This window comes from Gorilla gorilla, chromosome 18 (assembly GCF_029281585.2).
Source record: "Gorilla gorilla gorilla isolate KB3781 chromosome 18, NHGRI_mGorGor1-v2.1_pri, whole genome shotgun sequence".
NCBI classification, from domain to species: Eukaryota; Metazoa; Chordata; class Mammalia; order Primates; family Hominidae; genus Gorilla; species Gorilla gorilla.
Window position 1 is genome coordinate 120,404,291 of NC_073242.2, and position 26,274 is coordinate 120,430,564.

General features: G+C 54.0%; 2 protein-coding genes across 22 annotated transcripts in view; one reads left to right on the plus strand and one right to left on the minus strand.

Annotated features, from left to right (window-relative positions):
• The window catches only part of FANCA (FA complementation group A), an 80,789-nt gene extending 74,943 nt beyond the window's left edge, over nucleotides 1-5,846 (minus strand). For 14 of the 18 annotated variants that reach the window (XM_055364582.2, XM_063700403.1, XM_055364583.2 and 11 more), the window contains exons 1-4: nucleotides 5,708-5,845; nucleotides 5,038-5,147; nucleotides 3,704-3,797; nucleotides 117-259 (exon numbers count right to left, since the gene is read on the minus strand). In XM_055364582.2, the coding sequence (XP_055220557.2) occupies nucleotides 117-259; nucleotides 3,704-3,797; nucleotides 5,038-5,147; nucleotides 5,708-5,786 (426 nt within the window). In that variant the 5' untranslated portion in view covers nucleotides 5,787-5,845. Of the gene's footprint in view, nucleotides 1-116; nucleotides 260-3,703; nucleotides 3,798-5,037; nucleotides 5,148-5,707 lie in introns of all 18 variants that reach the window. The other 4 variants (XR_008672394.2, XM_063700404.1, XR_008672395.2 and 1 more) reach the window with 2 other exon arrangements.
• Nucleotides 5,847-6,361: 515 nt separating this feature from the next.
• The window catches only part of SPIRE2 (spire type actin nucleation factor 2), a 55,347-nt gene continuing 35,434 nt past the window's right edge, over nucleotides 6,362-26,274 (plus strand). Inside the window, exons 1-2 of one of the 4 annotated variants that reach the window (XM_063700406.1) lie at nucleotides 17,895-17,980; nucleotides 24,253-24,318. Coding sequence is in view for 3 of the 4 variants with exons in the window: in XM_031002990.3 (XP_030858850.1) it covers nucleotides 17,737-17,980 (244 nt within the window). In the remaining variant the exon portion in view is untranslated. Of the gene's footprint in view, nucleotides 7,693-17,612; nucleotides 17,981-24,252; nucleotides 24,470-26,274 lie in introns of those variants that run through there. The other 3 variants (XM_063700405.1, XM_019012798.4, XM_031002990.3) reach the window with 3 other exon arrangements.

Consider the following 26,274-nt stretch of genomic DNA (forward strand, 5'->3'; position numbering starts at 1 on the left):
AGATTACATTTTTTTAAAAACAAATTACCTGAAACAATACTAAAGCAATGTCCTACTTTCCCAACCAGCTTAAAAGTAACAACGGGCAGGTTTCCTCATCTTTGCTGGTGTCTTACTCTCTGCTCCACAGTCAGCAGCACAGGGTGACTGGTCTCCGCTGGAGCCGTGCAGATCTGTCCCACGCTAGAGGCAACCATCCCGGCTGAGAGAATACCCACAGGAACCCCCAGCCTTGAGGCTTGATCCTGCAAAGCAGAGCCTTAAACACAAAACAAAACCATAGCTTTCTCTTAACACGAGACAAAATCTAAAACCAAAGACTTGCTGTTTAAAATGCCTTATTTTAAGATGCAGCACAAAAAAAAATTGCCTTTTAAACGGGGAGAATAGATGCAAAGGGAAAAACATGAGATAAAAATGAGAATTTGATGAACCAAGCAACTCACAATAAAACTGGTGGCAACACCTGAACCCAGAGTTATACACTGGTATTTGTAACGTTTCCCATGACACAAAAGGAGCAAGATAAAGAAATATATTCTGACCAAGAACTTTATCTTTTTACAAAGGAGCATAATAAACTGAGAACTCCAGCAGGCTCTTTCAATTACATTGTTTTTCTAATTACTTCAGAGATAAGCCTGCCCCTGTTGACTCACATTGATGCTTGTGATAAAATTAGGCAGGGATTTCCCAACACTCTGCCATGCACCTGGTGGGCAGGTGCAGTCACAGCTGTGCTCAGTCCGCAGGCCACCAAGTGGAACCTCACTAACAGCCTGCAGGCAGCCACCATTCTCCTGAGCAACCAGCCACTGGTCTGCGTTCAATAAAGTGAGAAACGGTAGGCAACCTGGAAGCAGGCAATGCCAAGAAATCATTTTCTAATTTATTTGCCTTCCAAAATTAATTTTTTTCGTTTTTTTTTTTGCAATGGTGTCTTGCACTGCCACCTGGACTGAAGTGCAACGGCGCCATCTCAGCTCACTGCAACCTCCGCCTCTCAGGTTCAAGCGATTCTCCTGCCTCAGCCTCCCAAGTAGCTGGGATTACAGGCACGCGTCACTACGCCCAGTTAATTTTTTGTATTTTTAGTAGAGATGGGGTTTCACTATGTTGGCTAGGCTGGTCTCCAATTTGCAACCTCATTAACCCGCCCGCCTCGGCCTCCCAAACTGCTGGGATTACAGGTGTGAGCCACCACGTGAGCCAAAATTAATTGTTTAAAAAAACTGGGCCGGGCACGGTGGCTCACGCCTGTAATCCCAGCACTTTGGGAGGCCGAGGCGGGCGGATTACAACGTCAGGAGATCGAGACCATCCTGGCTAACACGATGAAACCCTGTCTCTACTAAAAACACAAAAACAAAATTAGCCAGGTTTGGTGACGGGAGCCTGTAGTCCCAGCTACTCAGGAGGCTGAGGCGGAGAATGGCGTGAACCCAGGAGGCGGAGTTTGCAGTGAGCCGAGATCACGCCACTGCACTGCAGTCTAGGCGACAGAGCCAGACTTCATCTCAAAAAAACAAAAAACAAAACAAAACAAAAACTGGAGGCCAGGCTCAGTGGGTTACTCCTGTAATCCCAGCACTTTGGGAGGCCGAGGCGGGTGGATCACCTGAGGTCGAGAGTTTGAGACCAGCCTGACCAACATGGTGAAACCCTATCTCTACTAAAAATACAAAATTAGCCAGGCGTGGTGGTGCATGCCTGTAATATCAGCTACTCAGGAGGCTGAGGCAGGAGAATCACTTTAACTAGAGAGGCAGAGGTTGCGGTGAGTCGAGATCACACCATTGCACTCCAGCCTGGGTAATAAGAGCAATACTCCGTCTCAAAAACAAAAAAAAAAACAAAAAAAAAAACGGATAACTGCAGTACGAACCTGTTATTGTAATGTACTGGCTCTAAAAACACATTATCAATACATAAGTAAAAACATTTACAGGCTGGTTGCGGTGGCTCATGCCTGTAATCCCAACACTGCAGGAGGCCGAGGTTGGTGGATCACGAGGTCAGGAGTTCGACACCAGCCTGGCCAAGATGGTGAAACCCCGCCTCTACTAAAAATACAAAAATTAGCTGGGTGCGGCGGCGGGCACCTGTAGTCCCAGCTACGCGGGAAGCTGAGGCAGGAGAATTGCTTGAACCCAGGAGGCAGAGTTTGTAGTGAGCCGAGATGGCGCCATTGCACTCCAGCCTGGGAGACAGAGGAAGACTTCGTCTCAAAAAAAAAAAAAAAAAAAAAAAATTTTACAATAGTTATAGAAGCTTAAAATTATAGTACGAGAAATCATCAACTGCTGGTGAAATTCTCGGTAGAAAAGTAGACCGATGGGGCACAGTGGCTCATGCCTGCAATCCCAACACCTTGGGTGGCTGAGGTAAACTGATTGCTTGAGCTCAAGAGTTTGAGACCAGCCTGGGCAATATGGCAAAACCCTGTCTCTATGAAAAAATTAGCCAGGCATGGTGGCGCACACCTGTAGTCCCAGCTACTCAAGAGGCTGGGGTGGGAGGATCACTTGAGCCCAGGAGGTCAAGACTGCAGTGAGCCGTGATTGCACCACAGCTCTCCAGTCCAGGCAACAGAGTGAGACCCTGTCTGTTTTAAAAAAAAAAAAAAGTAGACAATGCCATTTTCTGTTCTGAGACAGAGTTTTGCTCTTGTTGCCCAGGCTGGAGTGCAATGGAGGGGTCTCGGCTCACTGCAACCTCTGCCTCCCAGGTTCAAGCAATTCTCCTGCCTCAGCCTCCTGAATAGCTGGGACTACAAGCACCCACCACCACACCCGGCTAATTTTTGTGTTTTTTAGTAGAGACAGGGTTTCACCACGTTGGCCAGGCTCGTCTCGAATCCTGACCTCAGGTGATCCGCACACCTCGGCCTCCCAAAGTGCTGCGATTACATGCGTGAGCCACTGTGCCAGGCTAACAATGCCAATTTCTAGTCATTTGTTTCCAATGTGTCTCCATGGGAAAGTTTTTTTATCTACAAGGCTTTTACTGTGTGTGTGTCCGTGTGCACGTGCGTGCACGTACTAACTATATCTTTAGCAGAAAAAACAAACTCAAAAATTAATGAATTAAAGGTTTATCTGTGTGGCTGAGCTTGGTTCCTTGGAATGTAATATGCAATTTGTGAAATTCAAATACAATCATGGCAGTGAAAATCCGTATCATTTGCCAATGACATTCAGTGACCAGTTGTCAAGGGAGCGCTATTACTGAAGGTTATTTTAACAGAAACAAGCCATCACATAAGGACGTGAAGGATCAGAAAATAACTTACTGTTGTTGACCCAGAACTTTCTCTATCTCCCACTCTCAAACTGGGGGGAGAAAGAGGTACCTAGAAAATTGTTCTCCCGTCTGCTCTCCCGGGCGCACCACAGCCTGTCTCACTACTTCCACGAGCAAGGGGCACATCCCTGCTGTTGCTATGTCCCATGTTTTTCCAAGGGACACTATGGGTCCTACTGCTTCTGAGTCGCAGGTTGAGTCAGATGCTGTTTTTAAACACAGCATCGTAAGAAGCCCGAGAGCAAGTCACACAAACATCCCATAGAATTTGCAACTACACACACCAGTGAAAACCCCATCGCCTGAGAAAATTTACATTTCTACTTAATTTAGCAAACCATGGTTACTATATAAAAACTCTTCTGCAATTCAAAATACAGAAAATGAAGCTATAACTTACCTATAAATGAACTAGAATGATTAGCATAGGCCTCAGAACTGTCACAGTCAATCACTTTGCTGAGAGACAATTTTTTACACAGTGGACCTTCTACCTAGAATCCAAAACACAACAAACTCCATTTAAAAAATTCAAGCTCCAGGCCAGGCGTGGTGGCTCACGCCTGTAATCCCAGCACTTTGGGAGGCCGAGGTGGGCAGATCATGAGGTCACGAGTTCGAGACCAGCCTGGCCAACATAGTGAAACCCTGTCTCTACTAAAAATACAAAAATTAGGAGGGCATGGTGGCGCGTGCCTGTAGTCCCAGCCACTCAGGAGGCTGAGGCAGGAGAATCACTTAAACCCGGGAGGTGGAGGCTGCAGAGAGCCGAGATCACCCTACTGCATACCAGCCCGGGCTACAGTGTGAGACTTTGTCTCAAAATAAATAAATAAAAATAAAAATAATTCAAGATCTATGCATAAACACAAGCTGTGTGTAAGTAATGCTTCCCTACTGGGCTATTTTCCTTTTTTCCTTTTTTGAGAGGGAGTCTCACTGTCGCCCAGGCTGGAGTGCAATGGCGGGATCTCACTCACTGCAACCTCCACCTCCCAGGTTCAAGCGATTCTCCTGCCTCAGCCTCCTGAGCAGCTGGGATTACAGGCACCTGCTACCACACCCGGCTAGTTTTTGTATTTTAAGTAGTGACGGGGTTTCACCATGTTGGTCAGACTGGTCTCGAACTCCTAACCTCAAGTGATCTACCCACTTCGGCCTCCCAAAGGGCCAGGATTACAGGCGTGAGCCACCACGCCCGGTTGTTTTTTTTGTTTTTTTGTAAGACAGTCTCACTCTGTAACCCAGACTGGATTGCAAGTGGCGTGATCTCAGCTCACTGCAATTTCTGCCTCCCGGGTCCAGGTTCAAGCAATTCTCCTGTCTCAGGCTCCCGAGTAGCTGGGATTAAAGGCGTGCGCCACCACACCCAGCTAATTTTTGTATTTTTAGTAGAGACCGGGTTTCACTATGTTGGCCAGGCTGGTCTCGAACTCCTGACCCTGAGTGATCCACCCGCCTCGGCCTCCCCAAATGCTGGGATTACAGCCCTGAGCCACCGCGCCCGGCCTGTTTTTTTGTAGTTGTTGTTGTTTTGTTTTTAATAAAAGAGGCGGGGTCTCACCCCGTTGCCCAGTTTGGTCCAGAACTCCCGGGCTCAGGCGACCCTCCCCTCTGCGGGCCAGGCCACCGCGCCCGCCGCCTCGGGTGTTTTCTTAGGAAAGCTGTGCGGTGGCTGGACTCAAAAACCCCGAACCTAAATCTGCCCGCAGACTGACACCAGCTTCCTCTTACCTCAAGCAAAAGGGCATTCAGGTCCTGATGGCTTCGCAGGAGGCGCACAGCTGATTCCTTTAATTTCTGTGCCCTTTCAGAATTATATTTTTCCCTCTTGACCCTTCCCGCTACGGAGAGAAGTCGGTTCGAAACCATCACAGCACAGTTCACACACGGGGTCCCCGGCCCGACGCGCAGGTGGACTCCGCGGAGAAACCCACCAGCGACACCCTCCCAAAGAGGGGCCGGGGCTCCTCCCCAGGGCGCAGGTCTCGGGAAACTAACGGAAACGGCCCCAGCGCGGACGCCGGGGAAGACGGCCCAGGAGGGCCCGAGGCAGGGGAGCCCGGGGACGGCTGGCGAGGGGCAGCCTCTGCGCTGAGGGAGCCCCAGTCCGCGCACCCCAGGCCCGCCTGACAGGGCGGCCGGCGGGGGCGGCGTTCGGGAAAGAAGGGAGCGCCCCGCGGGCAGGGGCTGGGGGCGTCCGCCCAGGCGCAGGAGGGGCCGGGTCGGGGCCGGGTCCGAGGCAGCCGCGCCGCCCCAGCCGGGCGCCCACCCCGCACAGCCCCCCGGGCGCGGCGTCCGGGGATCCGACCGGAGGAGGCTCGGGTGGGAAGGGATCGGGGAACCGGCGAAACCGTCCCGGGCCGGGCGCCGCCCACTCCCGCGGCCTCCCGCGCCCACCTACCCAGCAGCTCGGCCCAGGACCTCCGGCGGCCCCCTGGGTCCTGGCGCGAGGCGGAGTTCGGGACCCACGAGTCGGACATGGCCTTGGCGCCTACAGCCCCGGCGGCGGCTCCCTGCGACCGAGCCCGCGCTGCCTTCCTATTGGCTGCGGCCAGGCGCGCACACCCGTTGGCTGGCGGCGGCCAGACCACGCCCCTCAGGTCGAGGCCTTGCGCCGTGGCCACGTTGGTCGTGGGGGAGGCGCCTGCGCGCGGTGAGGTAGTTCTTACGTTTGGCTTTGTCGCCGTGGTGTAGTCCGCGGGGGCGTCTCGCGCGGGCAGACTGCCGCCCCTCAAGCGTGGTTCCTGCCGGGAATGACTGGGGTTGGTCCTGAAGAGACCACCTAGCCAACCAAGCCGAGGCAGGCTCAGAGCCCCGCGGGGAGCGCAAAGCCGCGCGCGCCTCTGAGCTCCGGGCAGCCGCTGTTCCTCCCGGCGGCCGAACGGTCCGCGCGCAGGGCGGCGTTTCGGCAGCCGGAGACCGCGCGGTAGCCGCGCCTGTGGTCCCAGCGCTTTGGGAGGCCGAGGCTGGAGGGTCGCTTGAGCCCAGGAATTCCAGACTAGCCCGGGCAACAGAGCGAGACCCCATCACTTTTGTTTCTTTTCTTTTTTTTTTCCTTTTTTTGAGACGGAGTCTCCCTCTGTCGCCCAGGCTGGAGTGCAGTGGCGCGATCTCGGCTCACTGCAACGTCTGCCTCCAGGGTTTAGGTGATTCTCCTGCCTCAGCCTCCCGAGTAGCTGGGATTGCAGGTGCGCGCCACCACGCCTGGATGATTTTTGTTATTTTTAGTAGAGACAGCGTTTCGCCATGTTGGCCCAGGCTAGTCTCGAACTCCAGACCTCAGGTGATCCGCCGCCTCGGCCTCCCAAAGTGCTGGGATTACAGGCGGGAGCCACCGCACCCGGCTGAGACCCTATCTTTTAACCAGCCTGGGCGGCAGAGCGAGACTCTGTCTCAAAACAAAACCAAACATAATTCGTAAAAGCGAGTGCTTAGGGGAAGCTAATGTGCCTCAAAGTCCTGGGGAAGTAGAGGCCCTGGAGACCCGTCCGCATCCTCTGGCAGTGGCCTTGGAACCGCCGAAGGGATTCAGCCCAAGGGCCGCGTTCCCGGCAGGCGTCTTTATTGTGTTGATTGCGTAGATGACGTTCAGCACCACAAACGAAGAGCCGAGGCACAGAGTGGGGCCTTGGATTCATGAGATGGGGATGGAGCAGAAATGAGAATTCGGAGTCCATGAAACCCCCACAAAGACTCCTGCACGGCCGGACTCGGACACTTTGCAATCTGCTCGTTGAGGGGGATGGTGTGAACTCAGGGAACAGCCTGAGATCGCGCCGCTGCACTCCAGCCTGGGCAACAGAGCAAGACCCTGTTTCAAAAACAAAAAATAACACTAAGCAATTAACAGGACTAGACTCAGAGGTGATCGAGAAATTGAAACAGGCTGGAAATTTAAAATAACTGTGATTAATATGTGGAGGTCTCTTGTATGAAAGGTGAACAATATGCATGAGGAGGAAACTCATCAAATTATAAGAAAGGCAGAACGCTGATAACAGGTAATGCTTCTGATGGGGCAGCAGTAGGATCAACACAGCTGAGAAAAATAGGAATTACCCACGTTGGAAAACAAGAAAAAAAGTTTTTTTTAAAAAAAGCATCCAAGAACTGTGGGAAAATATCAAATGATATAATATGCATGTAATAGTACTCCCAAAAGAAGAAGAAAGAACAAAGCATAAAAAATGTTTGGAGAGAAAATTACTATTAATTTTCCCAAAATAATGAAAGACAACAAAATGCAGACCTGAGCTCAGAGCACACACAAAACTTGATAAATATGAGCACCTGCCTCACACATGCACTGTATTCAAACTGTGGAAATCAGAGAGAAAACCATGAAGATGGCCGGAGAAAAAAGATACGTTAAATACAGTAACAAAGGTAAGAATTCCAGCCTGGGCAATATGGCAAGACCCCGTCTCTACAAAAAATACAATTTTTTTTTTTTGTATTTTTTGTATTGCCCAGTGTGGTGACACGAGCCTGTAGTCCTGTGGGCGGAGGGTTACCCAGGTGCCGAGGCAAGAGACCGAAGGCACAAACTGTTTCAGTATAATAAAGAAAATCGTTGCAATAAGAACAGTCATAATACAAATTAGATATAGAGATGATCATGGACAATTATCAATTATTATAAACATTAATCATTAGCTTTTAATATTACTCTTTGTTGCATTACTAATATAACCTAGGAATAGCCGGTGGGTATAGGGTCAGGTGCTGAAAGGACATTGTGAGAAGTGAATGGAAGGCAAGAGGTGAACCTTCTGTCATGCCTGCATAAGGGCCGCTTGAGGGCTCCTTGGTCAAGCGGTAACGCCAGTGTCTGGGAAGGCACCCGTTACTTAGCAGACCATGAAAGGGAGTCTCCTTTCCTTGGAGGAGTCAGGGAACATTCTGCTCCACCAGCTTCTTGTGGGAGGCTGGATGTTATCCAGGCCTGCCCGCAGTCATCCGGAGGCCTAACCCCTCCCTGTGGTGCTTCAGTGGTCACGCTCCTTGTCCACTTTCATGTTCCTCCCTTACTCCTGGTTCGTCTTTGAAGTTCGTAGTAGATAGCAGTAGAAGAAATGGTGAAAGTCTTAAAGTCTTTGATCTTTCTTATAAGTGCAGAGAAGAAAAGGCTGACGTATGCTGCCTTCTCTCTTTGCTTCACCTACCTGAAAGGGAAGGGCCGCCATCCTGTAATCACGTGACATGCTTCACCTTGTCAATCACTTAGAAGATTCACCTTCCTTACGCTGCCCGCTTGTCATGTATGCAATAGATATCAAAGAGCCTAGCCGTTCCGGGCCACTACCAGTCTCCGCGTCTTGATGGTAGTGGTCCCCCGGGCCCAGCTGTTTTCTCTTTATCTCTTTGTCTTGTGTGTTTGTTTATTACAATCTCTCTTCTCCGTACATGGGGAGAACACCCACTAAGCCCCATAGGGCTGGACCCTACATAGTCCCAGCTACTTGGGAGGCTGAGGTGAGAGGATCACTTGAGCCTAGGAGGCTGAGGCTGCAGGGAGCCACCATCACGCCACTGCACTCCAGCCTGGATGACAGAGTGATACCCCGTCTCAAAAAAAAAAAAAAAACAAAAACGGCAGGGGCGCCGGGCACGGTGGCTCACACTTGTAATCCCAGCATTTTGGGGGGCTGAGGCCGGTGGATCACCTGAGGTCAGGAGTTTGAGACTAGCCTGGCCAACATGGTGAAATCTCATCTCTACCAAAAACACAAAAATTGGCCAGGTGTGGTGGCTCATGCCTGTAATCCCAGCACTTTGGGAGGCCAAGGCAGGCAGATCACCTGAGGTCAGGAGTTCAAGACCAGCCTGACCAACATGGAGAAACCCCGTCTCTACTAAAAATACAAAATCAGCCAGGTGTGGTGGTGCATGCCTGTAATCCCAGCTACTCGGGAGGCTGAGGCAGGAGAATCGCTTCAACACAGGAGGCGGAGGTTGCAGTAAACCAAGATTGCGCTACTGCACTCCAGCCTGGGCAACTAGAGCAAAACTCTGTCTTGGCCCAGTGCAGTGGCTCACGCCTGTAATCCCAGCACTTTGGGAGGCTGAGGCAGGCGGATCACCTGAGATCAGGAGTTCGAGACCAGCCTGGACAACATGGTGAAACCCCTTCTCTACCAAAACTACAAAAATTAGCCGGGTGTGGTGGCAGGTGCATGTAATTCCAGCTACTCAGGAGGCTGAGGCGGGAGATTTGCTTGAACCCAGGAGGCGGAGCTTGCAGTGAGCTGAAATCGTGCCACTGCACTCCAGCCTGGGTGACAGAGCGACACTCCGTCTCAAAAAAAAAAAAAAAGATAATTTTCTGTCTAGGACAAGTGGGGTGGCTCATGACTGTAATCCCAGCGCTTTGGGAGGCTGAGGTGGGTAGATCACCTGAGGTCAGGAGTTCGAATTTGGCCTGGCCAACATGGTGAAACCACATCTCTACTAAAAATACAAAATTAGCCGGGCGTGGTGACAAGTGCCTGTAATCGCAGCTACTTGGGAGGCTGAGGCTGGAGAACCACTTGAACCCAGGAGATGTAGGTTGCAGTGAGCCGAGATCATGCCAACTACAGCCTGGGCGACAGAGCGAGACTCTGTCTCAAAAAAAAAAAAAAAAAAAAAAAAGCATATGGTGGCACGCGCCTGTAATCCCAGCACTTTGGGAGGCCGAGGTGAGCAGATTACCTGAAGTCAGGAGTTTGAGACCAGCCTCACCAACATGGAGAAACCTGGTCTCTACTAAAAATACAAAAAATGAGCCAGCTGTGGTGGTGGGCACCTGTAATCCCAGCTACTGGGGAGGCTGAGACAGGAGAATCGCTTCAGCCTGGGAGGCAGAACTTGCAGTGAACTGAGATCATGACACTGCACTCCAGCCTGGGTGATAAGAGCAAAACTCCCTCTCAAAAAGAAAAGAAAAGAAAAGTTCATCTGTCCTTTGATCTGGCACATCTTCTATAATGGCCTGTTCTGCCTCTGCCTTGTCACTGAGCAGTGTGGGGAGAATTATGCCCATGAGTTGTGAGGAACTTCTGCATTTTTTTTTTTTTTAAGATGGAGTCTCACTCTGTTGCCCAGGCTGGACTGCAGTGGCATGATCTTGGCTCACTGCAACCACTGCCTTCCAGGTTCAAGCGATTCTCCTGCCTCAGCCTCCCGAGTAGCTGGGATTACAGGTGCCTGCCACCATGCCTGTCTAATTTTTATATTTTTAGTAGAGACAGGGTTTTACCATGTTGGCCAGGCTGGTCTCAAACTCTTGACCTCAGGTGATCCGCCTGCCTCGGCCTCCCAAAGTGCTGGGATTACAGGTGTGAGCCACCGTGCCTTGCCTTTTTTTTTTTTTTTTTTTTTGAGACAGGGTCTCACTCTGCCACCAAGGCTAGAGTGGCGCAATCTTGTCTCACTACAACCTCCGCCTCCCAGGCTCTTGGTCCTCCTACTTCAGCCTCCCAAAGTGCTGGGACGACAGGTGTGAGGCGCCACGTCCAGCCTACTTCTCTCATCTTACAACATTCAGGCCCCTGGGCAGGCACTGGAGGTGCTTTCACCATCTGAGACGATGTTTGCTGTCACGTGGGGAGGAGCTTGTCAACCCCATGTTCACACAGGAACTAGTGTCTAAGTGACACATCTCAGCATGTCCCATTCTTGTTTTTTTTTTTTTGAGGCACAGAGTTTCACTCTTGTCGCCCAGCCTGGAGTGCAATGGCGAGATCATGGCTCACCGCAACCTCCACCTCCTGGGTTCAAGAGATTCTCCTGTCTTAGCTTCCCGAGTAGCTGGGATTACAGCCCTGCGCCACCATGCCTGACTAATTTTGTATTTTTAGTAGAGACAGGGTTTCTCCATGTTGGTCAGGCTGGTCTCAAACTCCCAACACCCAACCTCAGGTGATCTACCTGCCTCAACCTCCCCAAGTGCTGGGATTACAGGTGTGAGCCACCATGCCCAGCCAGGACCCATTCATTTTTAACCACCTTGCTTTATCTGTTCAAAAGAGAAACAAATTCAGCATGTATAAATAACTCTGACCACCCTCAATAGGAAGCAGACAGGGCCTTGAGTATTTCTCTCATCTCCTGACCCGGAATCGCAGCGTGTGTGTCTCTCTTCACCATACCGCACGGGTCCTGCTCGCTGACCCAGCCTGCCTGCTGTCCAGGACTTCCTCTGTCTCCGCTCTGGGACCTCCCCATGGCCATGCATTCCGCCGCCTGGTCTGGATCCCTCGCGGTGTCTGGGTTCAGCCATGCTCAGCCTCTGTGTCGGTCACCAGCCTAGAAACCCTGGAGTACCCCGGGCCGGAACCCTTCCCTCAGATCTGTTGTGAGTTCCCTTTCAGAGATCAAGCCCAGCCTGGCTCAGTCTTGCACCCCTTGGGATCCACGGCCTGTATAGTTACCCTAAAATAAACAAAACACAAAACCAGGGCTCTCAAATGTCTGCTTTTCCTCCTGGGCCCCTGAGCTCTGACCCTGCCTGGCTGCACAGACTGTGACAAAGAGAGTATTCAGGGGCCTCGGGGGTGCAGGAGGCCAGGCTGCTCACCCGTACAGTGTGCACAGAATCCCTTGGGAGGAGCCAACCTTGTTTTTGAGTCTGAAATGGAATGAGTAAGGCGTGGCCAAAGAAACCTCTGCACTCCACTGGCCCCAGGTGAAGTGGCTCTGCCTGAGTCCAGATGGTGGAGGAGGCCTTTGACCTGAAGTTGACTTTGTGTCTGACTTGCTCTGACTTCTGTCCCAAGGCACTCAGGGTTCTTGCTATGCCACCTTGGACCCTGGGGACCTGCACTCCTCTCCTGAAATGAAGAACCCTGGAATTCTCTGTGTAATTAGAGCCACAGAACACCTGGGGAACCAGCGCCAACTTACCTTCTCAGCCTCCAGGAACCTACAGTTGAGATCTTCTAGGCTCTGTCTGTAAAGATGCTGAGAGGTATAATTCCTAGAGCTTTTTAATCTGTGGCCAACTGCAGTCATGAGCCACACAGCCCCTCTGAGTGCACTGCCATGGTGTGGAGAAGATTTACAGCCCCTCAAAGGGCTCCGTCTGATATTATTCAAAGCACCAAACACAGAGCATGGGAAAAAGCAAACATGACCAGTGGGTTGCTGATTGATGTCGGCACCTGGAGCCCTTCCCCACCTGCTGTGCTGGTCTTTGTTTCCTTGTGTACCGTTGCTCTGCCTGTAAGAACAGAGGGACAGGCACCTACCTGGGGTTGCCCTGCTCTTTCCCCAGGCATGAGAAATCAGTGCCTGGTAAATTGGCATGAATGAGCAGCTGGTACCATAAGATAAACATTTTGGGGGTGTTTCTGCTAATGTGATAACTTGATAAAGATTATCCAGCCCCAAGCACTGCTGGATTAATCATCACAGTAAATGTCTCTAGTTTGTCCCCAAGCGGAGCAGCCCAGTTACTGATAATTTCCCTCTCCCAGGATTTCCTAATCCACTGGAAATGAAGGACAAGGAGCATGTTTTTAGACGTAGGCAATCCATAACTGTAGAAATGGCCTTGATCTAAAGCAAGCTTGTCCAACCCGCGGACTGTGGGCTGCATGTGGTCCAGGAAAACTTTGAATGCAGCCCAACACAAATTCTTAAACTTTCTTAAAACATTGTGAGATTTATGCACAGAGCTATTGTTAGTGTATTTTACGTGTGGCTCAAGACAATTCGTCTTCCAGTGTGGTCCAGGGAAGCCAAAAGATTGGACACCTCTGCTCTAAAGCTTTCCAAGCTGACTTAATGACTGACCTACATCAATCTCTACAGTGCTTCTCGTTGAGTCCCTTTTTCTGTTTGTTTGTTTTTTGAGACAGAGTCTCACTGTGTCACCAGGCTAGAGTGCAGTGGTGTGATCTCGGCTCACTGCAACCTCCGCCTCCTGTGTTCAGGCGATTCTCCTGCCTTATACTCCTGAGTAGCTGGGACTACAGGCATGTGCCACCATGCCCAGCTAATTTTTGTATTTTTATTTTTATTTTTTATTTATTTATTTTTTGAGACAGGGTCTCGCTCTGTCGCCCAGGCTGCAGTGCAGTGGCGCGATCTTGGCTCACTGCAAGTTCCACCTCCCAGGTTCACGCCATTCTCCTGCCTCAGCCTCCCGAGTAGCTGGGACTACAGGCACCCCCCACCACGCCCGGCTAATTTTTTTGTATTTTTAGTAGAGACAGGGTTTCACCGTGTTAGCCAGGATGGTCTCGATCTCCTGACCTCGTGATCTGCCCGCCTCAGCCTCCCAAAGTGCTGGGATTACAGGCGTGAGCCACTGTGCCTGGCCTTTTGTATTTTTAGTAGAGATGGGGTTTCACCATGTTGGCCAGGATGGCCTTGATCTCCTGACCTTGTGATCCGCCTGCCTCGGCCTCCCAAAGTGCTGGGATTACAGGTGTGAGCCACCATGCCCGGCCATGTTTTATTTCTTTTTATTTTTTTTGAGATGGAGTCTTGCTCTGTTTCCCAGGCTGGAGTGCAGTGGTGCGATCTCGGCTCACTGCGACCTCCGCCTCCTGGGTTCAAGCAATTCTTCTGCCTCAGCCTCCCGAGTAGCTGGGATTATAGGCATGTGCCACCACGCCCTGCTAATTTTTTTTTTTTTTAATTATTTTTCTAGTAGAGATGGGGTTTCACCATATTGGCCAGGCTGGTCTGGAACTCCTGACCTTGTGATCTGCCCCCTTGGCCTCCCAAAGTGCTGGGATTACAGGCTTGAGCCACCGTGCCCAGCCCTAACTTTTAAAATTTTTTAGTAAAATCTCAGTGTTCTAAGTCCTGCTGGTGAGTCCATAGGGATCCCAGGTAGGATGGTGGATGCCAGTTCAGAGAGGGTCACTGTACCCCACTCAGGTGACCTCAAGGGTCACTGTTCAGCCAGGTGAGTCAGCACTAGGTCCTTGCCAGGATGCAGCAGTGGCTGGAGGACTGAGCTCACAAATTACACCCTAAAACCTTGTGGTCGGTAAGGGACACGTGAGGCCCTCTGAGGAAGAGAGAAGGTCCCCTTGTGCCCCAGCCAGCTTCCCATTAGGGTAATTACCATCTTCTGCTCAAATGTTCCCGGCCAGTGCTGCACTGTGGCAGTGATGAGGCTGCACATCCAAAGAGTGCTCTGGGGTGGTGGCCAGTCGTGGTGAGAGCAATGTCCCCCACCTTGACTTCTGGCAAGAAGCAGTGAGACCTACTCAGTGGGGTGTTGCAAATGGAAGTCTTTTTTTTTTTTTCTTTTTTTATTTTTGAGATGGAGTCTCGCTCTGTCGCCCAGGCTGGAGTGCAGTGGCGTGATTTCGGCTCACTGCAAGCTCCGCCTCCTGGGTTCACGCCATTCTCCTGCTTCAGCCTCCCCAGTAGCTGGAACTACAGGCGCCCGACACCACTCCTGGCTAATTTTTTGTATTTTTTAGTAGAGACAGGTTTCACCATGTTAGCCAGGATAGTCTCAGTCTCCTGACCTCTTGATCCATCCGCCTCGGCCTCCCAAAGTGCTGGGATTACAGGAGTGAGCCACCGCGCTCGGCCACAAATGGAAGTCTTTATCCCCATGCATTCTGAAGGGAGAAACCACCCTGTGTGTGGGCCCAAGGATCAGCCTCAGACGTCAGCAGAGAACAACTCCCCATCATCACACACCTGGCAGTGTGTGGGCCAGGGACTTTGGTTACCACGAATGTAGAGCCTGCTGCTCCTGTGTAATAAGATGCCTCATGGAAGGTTTTCTGCTGTTGCTCTTCTAAGCCAGAACTTGAAATTCCTAACTTACCCATCGTTGGTACCCATGCTGCGGGTGGCAGGGACAAATCAGGAGGGGAGATCTGCTTGAGTGCCAGGTTTGTGGTACATGGTATTCAGGGCATGGCACCGCATCCCCACCCCGCTCATCTCCAATTTTCCTTCTGCAAAACCCCACTGCGCCTATTAGTCTTTATGCATCTATTTACTAGAGACAGGGTCTCACCGTCACCCAGGCTGGAGTGCAGTGGTGCAATCACAGCGCACTGCAACCTCGACCTCCCAGGCTCAAGTGGTCCTCCTGCCTTACCCTCCCAAGTAGCTGGGACCACCGGCACACACCACCACACCTGGCTAATGTTTTTAAAGTTTTGTAGCGATAGGGTCTCATGTTGCCCGGGCAGGTCTCAAACTCCTGGGTTCAAGCCATCGGGTTGCCTCGGCCTCCCAGAGTGCTGGGATTACAGGCATGAGCCACCGTGCCCAGCCCACTCCTGTTACTTTTGGTTGTGTTTTAGCTTGGGGAACCAACGAAAGATGTGAATGTTGCCCCGCTGTTGATTATAAAAACTTTAGGCATGGCTGGGCACAGTGGCTCACGCCTGTAATCCCAGCACTTTGAGAGGCCGAGGCGGGCGGATCATGAGGTCAGGAGATCGAGACCATCCTAGCTCATACAGTGAAACCCCGTCTCTACTAAAAAAAATACAAAAAATTAGCTGGGCGTGGTGGCAGGCGCCTGTAGTCTCAGCTACTCAGGAGGCTGAGGCAGGAGAATGGCGTAAACCTGGGAGGGGAGCTTGCAGTGAGCAGAGATCGCGTCACTGCACTCTAGCCTGGGCAACAGAGTGAGACTCTGCCTCAAAACAAACAAACAAACAAACTTTAGGCACAATTCGTCATCATCAGACTCCTTTCTGCTTACAGATGAAAAGTCCAGCTGGACCGGGCGACATGGCTCATGCCTGCAACCCCAGCACCCTGGGAGGCTGAGGCAGGGGGATCACCTGAGGTCAGGATTTCGAGACCGGCCTGGCCGACATGGCGAAACCACCCAAAAAATTACCCGGGTGTGGTGGTGGGCACCTGTAGTTCCAGCTACTTTGAGGCTGAGGCAGGAGAATCGCTTGAATCTGGGAGGTAGAGGTTGCAGTGAGCCAAGGTTGCGCCACTGCACTCCAGCCTGGGCGATAAGAGCAAAACTCCTTCTCAAAAAAAAAAGAAAGGAAAAGAAAAGAAAAGTCCAGCTGGACTGGGTGCGGTTGCTCACACTTGTAATCCCAGTACTTTGGGAGACCAACGTGGCCTGACTGCTTGAGCCCAGGAATTCAAGACCAGCCTGGGCAACATGGTGAGATCCCATCTCTACAAAAAATAAAAAAAATCAGCTGGGCGTGGTGGTTCATGCCTTTAGTCCCGTCCACTCAGGAAGCTGACGTGGGAGGATCACTTGAGCCCAGGAATTTGAGGTTATAGTGAGCTACGATTGTACCATTGCACTTCAGCCTGGGTGAGACCTTGTCTCTAAAAAAAAAAAAGAAAAAAACATCATTGTGGAACTTCTTTTCTGGGATGGGATCTTACTGTGTTGTCCAGGCAGGTCCAGAACTCCTGGGAGACCAGCGAACTTTAAGTGCCCCAAGTTTCACCTCGGACCTGCATCAGAATCTCCAGCCCTGGAGCCCAGGAATCTGCATTTCTTGTCCCCGGGTGGTACTGGCAGCACCCAGGCTTGGGACCGTTTATGCCCCAACTGCATTTTCTTGCCCAGTTATTCAGATCTGGCACAGCTATGTAGAGGCCTCGGGATGAGCCCCAGCCGAGTTCCCCTTGCGTCCCTCAGGCAAACACCCAGTCTCCAGGAGTGACCCGGCCTGAAGACACAAACACGCCCCAAATGCGATGCACGCCATCACTGGCCAACCGTGTGTGTTTATTTTTCACGGACACCCTGGAGACGTCACTGCAGGCACATTCCCTGCTAGGCAGAGGCATTTATTAAGGGCTTCATACCTGAAGGCCGGATGCGGGGAGTCGCCCTCACCCCAGCCACCCTGCGACAACCCCTGGAGGTCACCTTGCCCGGGGCTCGGGGAGGCCACTGCGGGCTTTGTCTGCTCAGCTCCTCCCGGCTCCCTCCCGCGTTCCCAGCGGCAAACCTCCCAGGCCCCCCGCGGTCACCGCAGTGTCCCGGGCTGGATGCCGGCCTGGGCTTTTGTGGGCATCGGCCGTCTGGGTCTGCGGGGGAGCGCCGGGGCTGTCACCGCGTGTCCGAGCGCGCGGGCCCTGGCCCATGTCTGCACCCCCCAACCCTCCCCCCGGTCCTGCCCAGCACCCCGGAGGGGTTCGCACCCAGGCCTCGGCCCCGCGCCCCCGCGTCCCCAGCCCTGAGCCCCAGCCCCTCTGCACCTGCCCGCGCCCCGCCCTCCCCCTCACCCGTCCGCCTCCGGGCGTCTCCCCGCGCGCCCTCCACTCCCCGCTCCCCCCGCGTCCCTCCCCCCCGCGTCCCTCCCCCTCCGCGCCCCGCCCCCCGCGCCCTCCGCGCCCCGCCCCCGTCGCCGCCCCGCCCCCAACCTGAGGCGCTCGCGCGGGGCGGGGCGGCCAGGCTGACCCTGCGCGGCGGAAGGCGCGGCTGCATGGGCGCGGGTCCGGCGCGCGGGAGGCGATGACGGCCCCGCCATGGCCCGGGCGGGCAGCTGCGGCGGCGACGCGGCGGGCGCGGGGCGGCCGGAGCCCTGGGAGCTGTCCCTGGAGGAGGTGCTGAAGGCCTACGAGCAGCCGCTCAACGAGGAGCAGGCGTGGGCCGTGTGCTTCCAGGGCTGCCGCGGGCTGCGGGGCTCGCCGGGCCGGCGCCTGCGGGATACCGGGGACCTCCTGCTGCGCGGGGACGGCTCGGTCGGGGCGCGGGAGCCCGAGGCCGCGGGTGAGGCCGGGGGCGGGGCAGCCGGCGGGGAGCGCGGTCTGGGGCGTCCGTCCCGCCCTCTGGGTGGGGGTGGTCCCGGCGGAGAGGCTGAGACCGGTTCTGGAGCGGGAGATCCCCTTCTCTGCGGGACCCGGAGCTCCCTCCCTCCCACTCTCCGTCCCTCTTTCCCTCTCTCTTTCCTCCCTCCTTCTCTCCCTCCTTCCTCTCCCTCCCCGGCCCTGGACGTTCCCCTCCCGTACCCCCCCACCTGACGCCTCTCCCAGCGCGGAGCGGGCTGCTCCCCGGTGGCCTGGCTTCCTCCGGGAGAGGGACTTGGGCCGGTGGCTCAGGGAGCACGGAGCTGGCCTTTGCTGGGGCGACTCCTCCCCTGCCTTCAGCAGGAAAGGAGACAGAAGCGTCCCCTTGGGGCATTTTCTCCTGGGTGGAAGGTGGGGGGCTGCGCCTCACTTGGCGTCTGAACTGACACTAAATTCCTGGGTTTAACTGGGAGAGGAAGGGGTCTGTAAAGTTGGGGGGACAACCTGCTTGGTGTTTCTATTCTTAACCGTCAACCAGAACCAACAATTAAGCCCTAGAAAAATACTTGAAGTTAGTGAGAATGGTGAGCTTAAGTGATTATTTACCCTTTACGAAAAAAACCGAAAGTGATTTCTTCCCTGGAGAGCTGGAGTGCTGGCTTGGATCATGTGATATCACCCCAAAAGCTGGTACCCTGCCGGGGGGCAGAGGCAGGCTGTGTGTTTGCCGCACTCTCTCCAGGCCTGAGAGCTGTGGGTTTGCATGAGCAGGCCTCTGTGGAGGACCAGGAAGGGCCAGGGCAAGGCCAGACAGAAGCAAGCTACAGAGCCACGAGGGGTGGGGGCCGTTGTGCCCCACCCAAGGGCCCTTGTTCCTTCACCAGGTCCTGCTCATCCTGGAGCCCCCACCTCAGCTGCCTCCACACTCCTGCCATTTGCAGTATCCCACACAGGTGACAGCAAGAGCAGGCCCTGAGGTTTTACTCCCTCTGGAGAAACCCGAGGCGCAGGCTTGCGCTGGCACTCAGACAGTGGCAGCGTTCAGATTCACTGTGGCGTCCCTCAGGGCTGTGCCCACTGCCGCCCAGAGGGTGGGGTGAGACGGCAGGTGCATGGGGCCCAGGAGGCTGCATGCTCACAGAGCCTCTGTGAAAGGGTGCCTGGACTTCACCCCATTCCTGGAGATAAGTGCAGAGCAGGAGGGGGCTGTAGGCAGCCTGGTTCGTCTGACCCTCTGACTGTAAAGATGGGGAAACCGAGGCACACAGTGGTAAGTGGTTTGCCGGGTGGTTAGAATCCAGAGCTCCTCATTTGTCCTAGCTGTGCGGGAGCCCAGCCGCCTGCTTCCTGTTGGTGCTGTGCGAGGCGTCCTCAGAGCAGTGATCTGATTCTCTCCACCTCCATCCCTGGGTGGTGTGGCCCCTTCCTGGTCCTCACAGCCCCGGCAGCAGTTCCTGGCTGGGGTTCAAAGTTCAGGTAGGGCACTGTGTTGACCTTAGGGGGTGGTACCCACCTGTGGTCCAGTTCATTTTTTATTTGATAACGATCTTTGTTTTCTGTTCATAACCCTGTCTCATGAAGGCGAATGAGTTTTATGACTTGCTGTCTCTTGAAGGTTTAAGAAAAATCTATTACCCTGAACTTTCTCTGCCATCCTTGTGGTGCTTCTGAGTCAGCTGAGACATCAGGCCAGCTGTCTTCTCAAAGGTTCTCAAAGGCCGGGTTCACGCCATTCTCCTGCCTCAGCCTCCCGAGTAGCTGGGACTACAGGCGCCCGCCACCACGCCCGGCTAATTTTTTGTATTTTTAGTAGAGACGGGGTTTCACCGTGTTAGCCAGGAGAGTGTCGAACTCCTGACCTCGTGATCTGCCCACCTCGGCCTTCCAAAGTGCTGGGATTACAGGCGTGAGCCACCGCGCCCAGCTGGGTGGTTTCTCAAATACATCTCAGACGTGGTGCTAATGAGGGTCTGTGTGGTCCATGTGCGAGGTGGGTGGGATGGCCCTTCCTTCCGTCACCTGCCCTCTTCACCCTGATTGGCTACTTTACATGTGACCCTATTTTTTGAATGTTTTTTTCTTGTCAACTTTGGATGCTAAACTTTTTTTCTTTCTTTTTTTTTTTTTTTATGAGACAGAGTCTCGCTCTGTCGCCCAGGCTGGAGTGCAGCGGCGCGATCTCGGCTCACTGCAAGCTTTGCCTACTGGGTTCACGCCATTCTCCTGCCTCAGCGTCCCGAGTAGCTGGGACTACAGGCGCCCGCCACCACGCCCGGCTAATTTTTTGTATTTTTAGTAGAGACTGGGTTTCACTGTGTTAGCCAGGATGGTCTCGATCTCCTGACCTCGTGATCCGCCCACCTCGGCCTCCCAAAGTGCTGGGATTACAGGCGTAAGCCACCACGCCTGGCCTGGATGCTAAACTTTTTCACAGGCAGGCCCCGCTCTTTACGCTAGGATGCCCCACGTTGCTGGTCCTCCAGGTATCCCCTGCCCTTCCTCCTGCCCCTCCCCCTTCTGCCCGGCTCTCAGGCCATCTGCCTCTAGGGCACTCTTAGAGCACTGGCTCTGGGGTTCTGCTGTTTCGCAGCCCCGCGCACTCCCAGATGTCTAAGCCTTCCCAACCTGTTCATCTTGCGGCCTGTGTTCTAAACAGAAACATCCATAGTGATCTAGGCAGCACAGGGCACCGTGTCCACGTCCAGAGCTCTGCAGAGGGCGAAGCTCTTCCCTCCGGTTCCCTCCATCCCGCGCTGTGCTTATGAGCAGGCCCCAGCTTCTTGCTCCCATTCCTCCTCAAGGCGGAGTGATGGCAGCGCGTGCCCACGTGAGGCGAGAGAGGGGCTCTGGGCCCAGGAAGCACCCCGTGGTTACGGCCCGTGTGAAGGGGCATCCTTTTCACCCACGGAAGCCCGTTTGTGTGTCTGTGCTGGAGTCCACCTTTGCCGAGGAACACCGTGGCCTCGAGCCCGCAGCCAGCCTGCCTGTTCTGCCGCTGGATCTGGGCTGGCTGGGCCTCCTCAGTGGCCAGGACTGTCTGGTGAGCTTGCCTTTATTTTAAAATAGCACTCTGCAAACGTGTGCACATGAGTGTTTAGTTGTTTTCTGGAGATGGTGTCTGTAGTTGTGCTGGAGAAAAGCAAGAACTGATTGGAAAGATGAAATTCTGCTCCCAGAGGAGATAATATTTTCCTCCTCCTGAGTCTCCCTCTGGAAGCCAGGACACTTCTGCTTGGAATGCATTCCTTAAACCAGGTGGCTTCTGTCAGCAGCTTCCTGACTCCTCACCAGAGCTGAGGGGCATCACGGCCAGCATCACCTGCCCTCACTGTCCCTGGGCACCCTCGGAGCTCAGGCCCTGCTTCTATTGCACCCTGGGAGGAGAACTCAGTCAAGACATGGTGTGGAGATGAGGCCAGGCGCCCCTTACAGGTGGGCACATTGCTTCAGCATCCAGGGGCGTTTGCAGAGCCGGGCTGAGCAGTGCCCTTCCATGCTCTTGTTTGCTCCTCTGATGAAGGGCCCTGTTTTTTTTGTTGTTGTTTTTTGGGACAGAGTTTCGCTCTTATTGCCCAGGCTGGAGTGCAATGGCATGATCTCGGCTCACTGCAACCTTAGTCTCCTGAGTTCAAGCGATTCTCCTGCCTCAGCCTCCCAAGTAGCTGGGATTACAGGCGCCTGCCACCAAACCCAGCTGATTTTTTTTTTTTGAGACAGAGTTTCGCTCTGTTGCCTAGGCTGGAGTGCAATGCCGTGATCTCAGCTCACTGCAACCTCTGCCTCCCCAGGTTCAAGTGATTCTCCTGCCTCAGCCTCCGGAGTAGCTGGGATTACAGGCATGTGCCACCGCACATGCCTTTTTGTATTTTTAGTAGAGATGGGGTTTCACCATGTTGGCCAGGCTGGTCTTGAACTCCTGACCTCAGGTGATCCGCCTGCCTTGGCCTCCGAAAGTGCTGGGATGACAGGCATGAGCCACCGCACCCGGCCATCTTTTTGTATTTTTAGTAGAGATGGGGTTTCACCATGTTGGCCAGGCTGGTCTCGAACCCCTGACCTCAGGTGATCCCCCTGCCTCAGCCTCCAAAAGTGCTGGGATTACAGGGTGAGCCACCGCACCCGCCTGGCCAAAGGCACTGTTTTGATTCCCATTTTACAAATGAGAAGACTCAAGTCCACAAAGGGAAAGCAGCCACCCAGGTGGTATCAGGGGCAGGTTCAGCTCAGCCCCTACGCCCTGCTGGGCTCAGGGGCAGGTTCAGCTCAGGCCTACGGCCTGCTGGGCTTGAGAAGCTTCGCCTTTGTGCCTCGGTTTCGTTCTCCGTGAAATGGGAGGTGCGGCGTGGTGCTAACGTCTGTGCAGCCCTGGGCATGCCTGGCTCCGGAAGCACTGGCCAGTGGAGGTGGCAGCAAGGGATCCGCACCTGTGCACTCGCTGGACCTGCCTTGGGGAGCAGCACGTGTGGGTCCAGGCTGCGAATCCTGACTGGATTCTCAGGGAGGGGTTCTGCAAAGTGCACCCGGTGGGGGCTGGGAGCTCCTCCGGGGCGTGTTTCCCTGTGACGTAAAATGACTTCTATCCCTGAGCCCTCCCATGTAGAAAGCAGGAAGGAGGCTGGCCGCTGTGTGTGGGTGTGGGTGTGAGCTGGGTGTGTCTCTGTGTGAGCTGGGGTTTGTTTGTAGATGGCATTCCCGATATAGTCTCACCTCTGAGCAAGGGTTACCTCACAGGAAGGCAGTCCTGCAGCAAGACTCTTTTCTTTACGGAGACATCTGTGAACCTGCCTGTGCTCACGGTTGGCCGTCGTAGAAGCATGGATAAGCATAGCCCGTGTGAATCTGTGAACCTGCTCGCACTCGTGGTTGGCCGTCGTAGAAGGCCCCATAAGCATAGCCCGTGTGAATCTGTGAACCTGCCCGCGCTCGCGGTTGGCCGTCATAGAAGGCCCCATAAGCATAGCCCGTGTGAATCTGTGAACCTGCCCGCGCTCACGGTTGGCCGTCGTAGAAGCGTGGATAAGCAAGCCCGTGTGAATCTGTGAACCTGCCCGCACTCGCGGTTGGCCGTCGTAGAAGCGTGGATAAGCATAGCCCGTGTGAATCTGTGAACCTGCCCGTGCTTGCAGTTGGCTGTCGTAGAAGCGTGGATAAGCATAGCCCGTGTGAATCTGTGAACCTGCCCGCGCTTGCGGTTGGCTGTCGTAGAAGCGTGGATAAGCATAGCCCGTGTGAATCTGTGAACCTGCCCGCGCTCGCGGTTGGCCGTCTTAGAAGCGTGGATAAGCATAGCCCGTGTGATTTTTCGCTGAGCCCTGGCTTGGGCAGCTCTTGCAAGTTCTGCCTTGTGCTTTTGGGCAAAGGCTTGGGGTCCCTGTGCTACTGTTGAGATTCGGTTAATGGTGGGAACGTGGCCCCGTCCTCACTGCCACCTTCCAGGCCCTCCTACACTGACTCACCACCAGCCTGATGTTCACAGAGAGTAGTTTCTCTGCCCCAGATAGGAAAGAATCTGCTATGTCTTCCTAATTCAGCAACAGGGGTATTGGAGTGCTGGTGAGAGCCGGCTCCCACAGCCTGTAGGGACTGGTTGGTCTGGTCCTGGTTTGCGGCCCATTTAAGCAAACATATCAGTGGGTCTCAATGCAGGAAGACAGAAGGTTTCGGCTCTGATCATTCACTCTGACTCCTCAGAGGGCGTTGGGACTCCAGATAAGGTTGAGGCCCCATTTAGGAGGAAGGCGGGCTGGAAACACACCTGGTAATTAGGCAAATCAGCCCGTGCCGGGGAAGTCGAGGACACCTGGAGGAAGGGCCCAGCCTCGCCTGGCTTCTCTGTCCTCCTCATTCCAAAGACCCCTTCATTCCAGCGCGTGTGTCTCTCTGGGACTGAGGAGCGGGAGGGGTGCATGGGAGTAGTTTAAAAGGAGTGTATGGGCCAGGTGTGGTGGTTCACACCTGTAATCCCAGCACTTTGGGAGGCTGAGGCCGGTGGATCACATGAGGTCAGGAGTTTGAGAACAGCCTGGCCAACATGGTGAAACCCCGTCTCTACTAAAAATACAAAAATTTGCTGAGCTTGGTGGCGGGCGTCTGTAGTCCCAGCTGTTTAGGAGGCTAAGGCAGGAGAATCGCTTGAATCTGGGAGGCGGAGGTTGTAGTGAGTTGAGATTGCGCCACTGCACTCCAGCCTGGGCGACACAGTGAGACTCCATTTCAAAAACAAAAACAAAACAAACATAGGTTATTCTCTTACAGTTGAAGAGGTCAGAAACCCAGGATGATCCACCTGTCGGGTCAGCACCCGGACCCTCAACTGCCACTGTAAGCTCCTCTCGGTACATGCTCACAGGTTCTGGGGTTAGAACACAGACAGCTTTAGGGGCCGTGATTCTGCCGACTGCAGCGGGCCGGGGGCCGAGAATCTCAGGGAGTGCCCACAACCCACCTCCAGATCCTCCTCCACTGTCTCCAGGTATTTCCTTGCGTCTCTCTCCATCCTCCCTTCGATCTCATTTTAATGCATTTCAGGGAAGTTGTGGATGGTAGGACGGTTCCCCTAAATACTTCAGCCTGTGTGGTATTAAGCAGACACCAACGTTTGTTTATAGTTGTTTCTTTTGAGGTGAAATTTACATACAGTGAAATGCAAGAATCCAGAATGTACATTCACCCAGAACCACCTTGACCTCTGCTTGAAGGTCTCACCGCCCTGGAGAGCTGTGAAAAATATCCCCTGGCCGGGGGCGGTGGCTCACGCCTGTCATCCCAGCACTTTAGGAGGCCGAGGCAGGCGGATCACCTGAGGTTGGGAGTTCGAGACCAGCCTAACCAACATGGAGAAACCCCGTCTCTACTGAAAAAAAAAAAAAAAAAAAAAAAAAAAACAAAGTTAGCTGGGCGTCGTGGTACATGCCTGTAATCCCAGCTACTGAGGAGGATGAGGCAGGAGAATCGCTTGAACCCGGGAGGCGGAGGTTGTGGTGAGCCAGGATCGCGCCATTGCACTCCAGCCTAGGTAACAAGAGTGAAACTCCAGCTAAAAAAAGAAAAAATCCCGCACCCCAGATTCTGGTTCTGTAGGTCTTTGCAGGCCCCAGGAATCTGTGTTTCCAAAGCTGTCCGTGCCTGGCCCGTCGCGTGGGTTCTGGAATTGCAGGTCTTCTCCCTCGAGCAGGACTCAAGGCTCCGTTGTCGGGCCTGTTAAATCCGGATCCGAGTCCTGCCCGGAACATCTGACTCTGACCCTCCCAGGTCAGCCTGAGAATCCGCATTTGTAACAAGTTCCCTGGTCTGCTGCTGCAGGAATGAGGCACTCCACCCTCAGGGGACTCGGATGGTGGTGAGGGGGAAGAGTCGAGGTCTCCGTGTCAGCCCTGGAGCCAAGGCTAGGCCCAGGGTCAGACTCAGCTGGGTGGCCTTGGGTCATTTCCTCACCCTCTCTGGACCTCTTGGACTGGGATTAATAGCATAGCCGCATCGTGAGGCGCATGTGACAGGTGTGCTTCTTAGCCAGGAGAGAGGGCACCTTCTCAGGTAGGATCTGACGCTGTCACCTCTCAGCTGCTGCCTTTCTGCTGTGACCAGCGATGGGGTCCCCTTAGGGCTCACCTCAAGACTTGACACACGCCAGGCGGGGGCTGGGTCGGGATCCCTGCAGGAGCGGAGAAGCGGGGGATCGGGGGCACTGCTGAGGGCAGTTCTGTGGCCAACACACACCTCCACAACTCGGGTCTCCGCGCACGCCTCCCGGACTCGGGTCTCCGCATGCACCTCCCCGACTCGGGTCTCCGCATGCACCTCCCCGACTCGGGTCTCCGCATGCACCTCCCTGACTCGGGTCTCCGCACGCATTGATGCCTGGCATCCTGGGTTCTTGTTGCGGAGGAGGACGCCCCGTGCGGGGGGCGTGTGAGTTTCAGGAACGAGTGGGTTGGTCTCAGCCAGGGATCAGCCACCGCCCTCTGAGACGAGCACTGGCGGAAGTGAGATGCAAGAGGAAGCTCACATGGTTCCCTCTGACCCAAAGAGCACGCTCTGTTTGCTAAACAAACACAGACTCCTGGTTTCGTGAGGGCGTTTCTCCCTCTGGGCTTCCATTTGCCTGCTCTCAGCAGCTCTTTTTTTGTTTTTTTTGAGACAAGTCTTGCTCTGTCACCTAGGCTGGAGTGCCTCAGCTCACTGCAGTCTCCGCCTCCGGGGGTCAATCGATTCTCCCACCTCAGCCTCCAGAGTAACTGGGACCACAGGCACACACTACCACGCTCAGCTTTTTTTTTT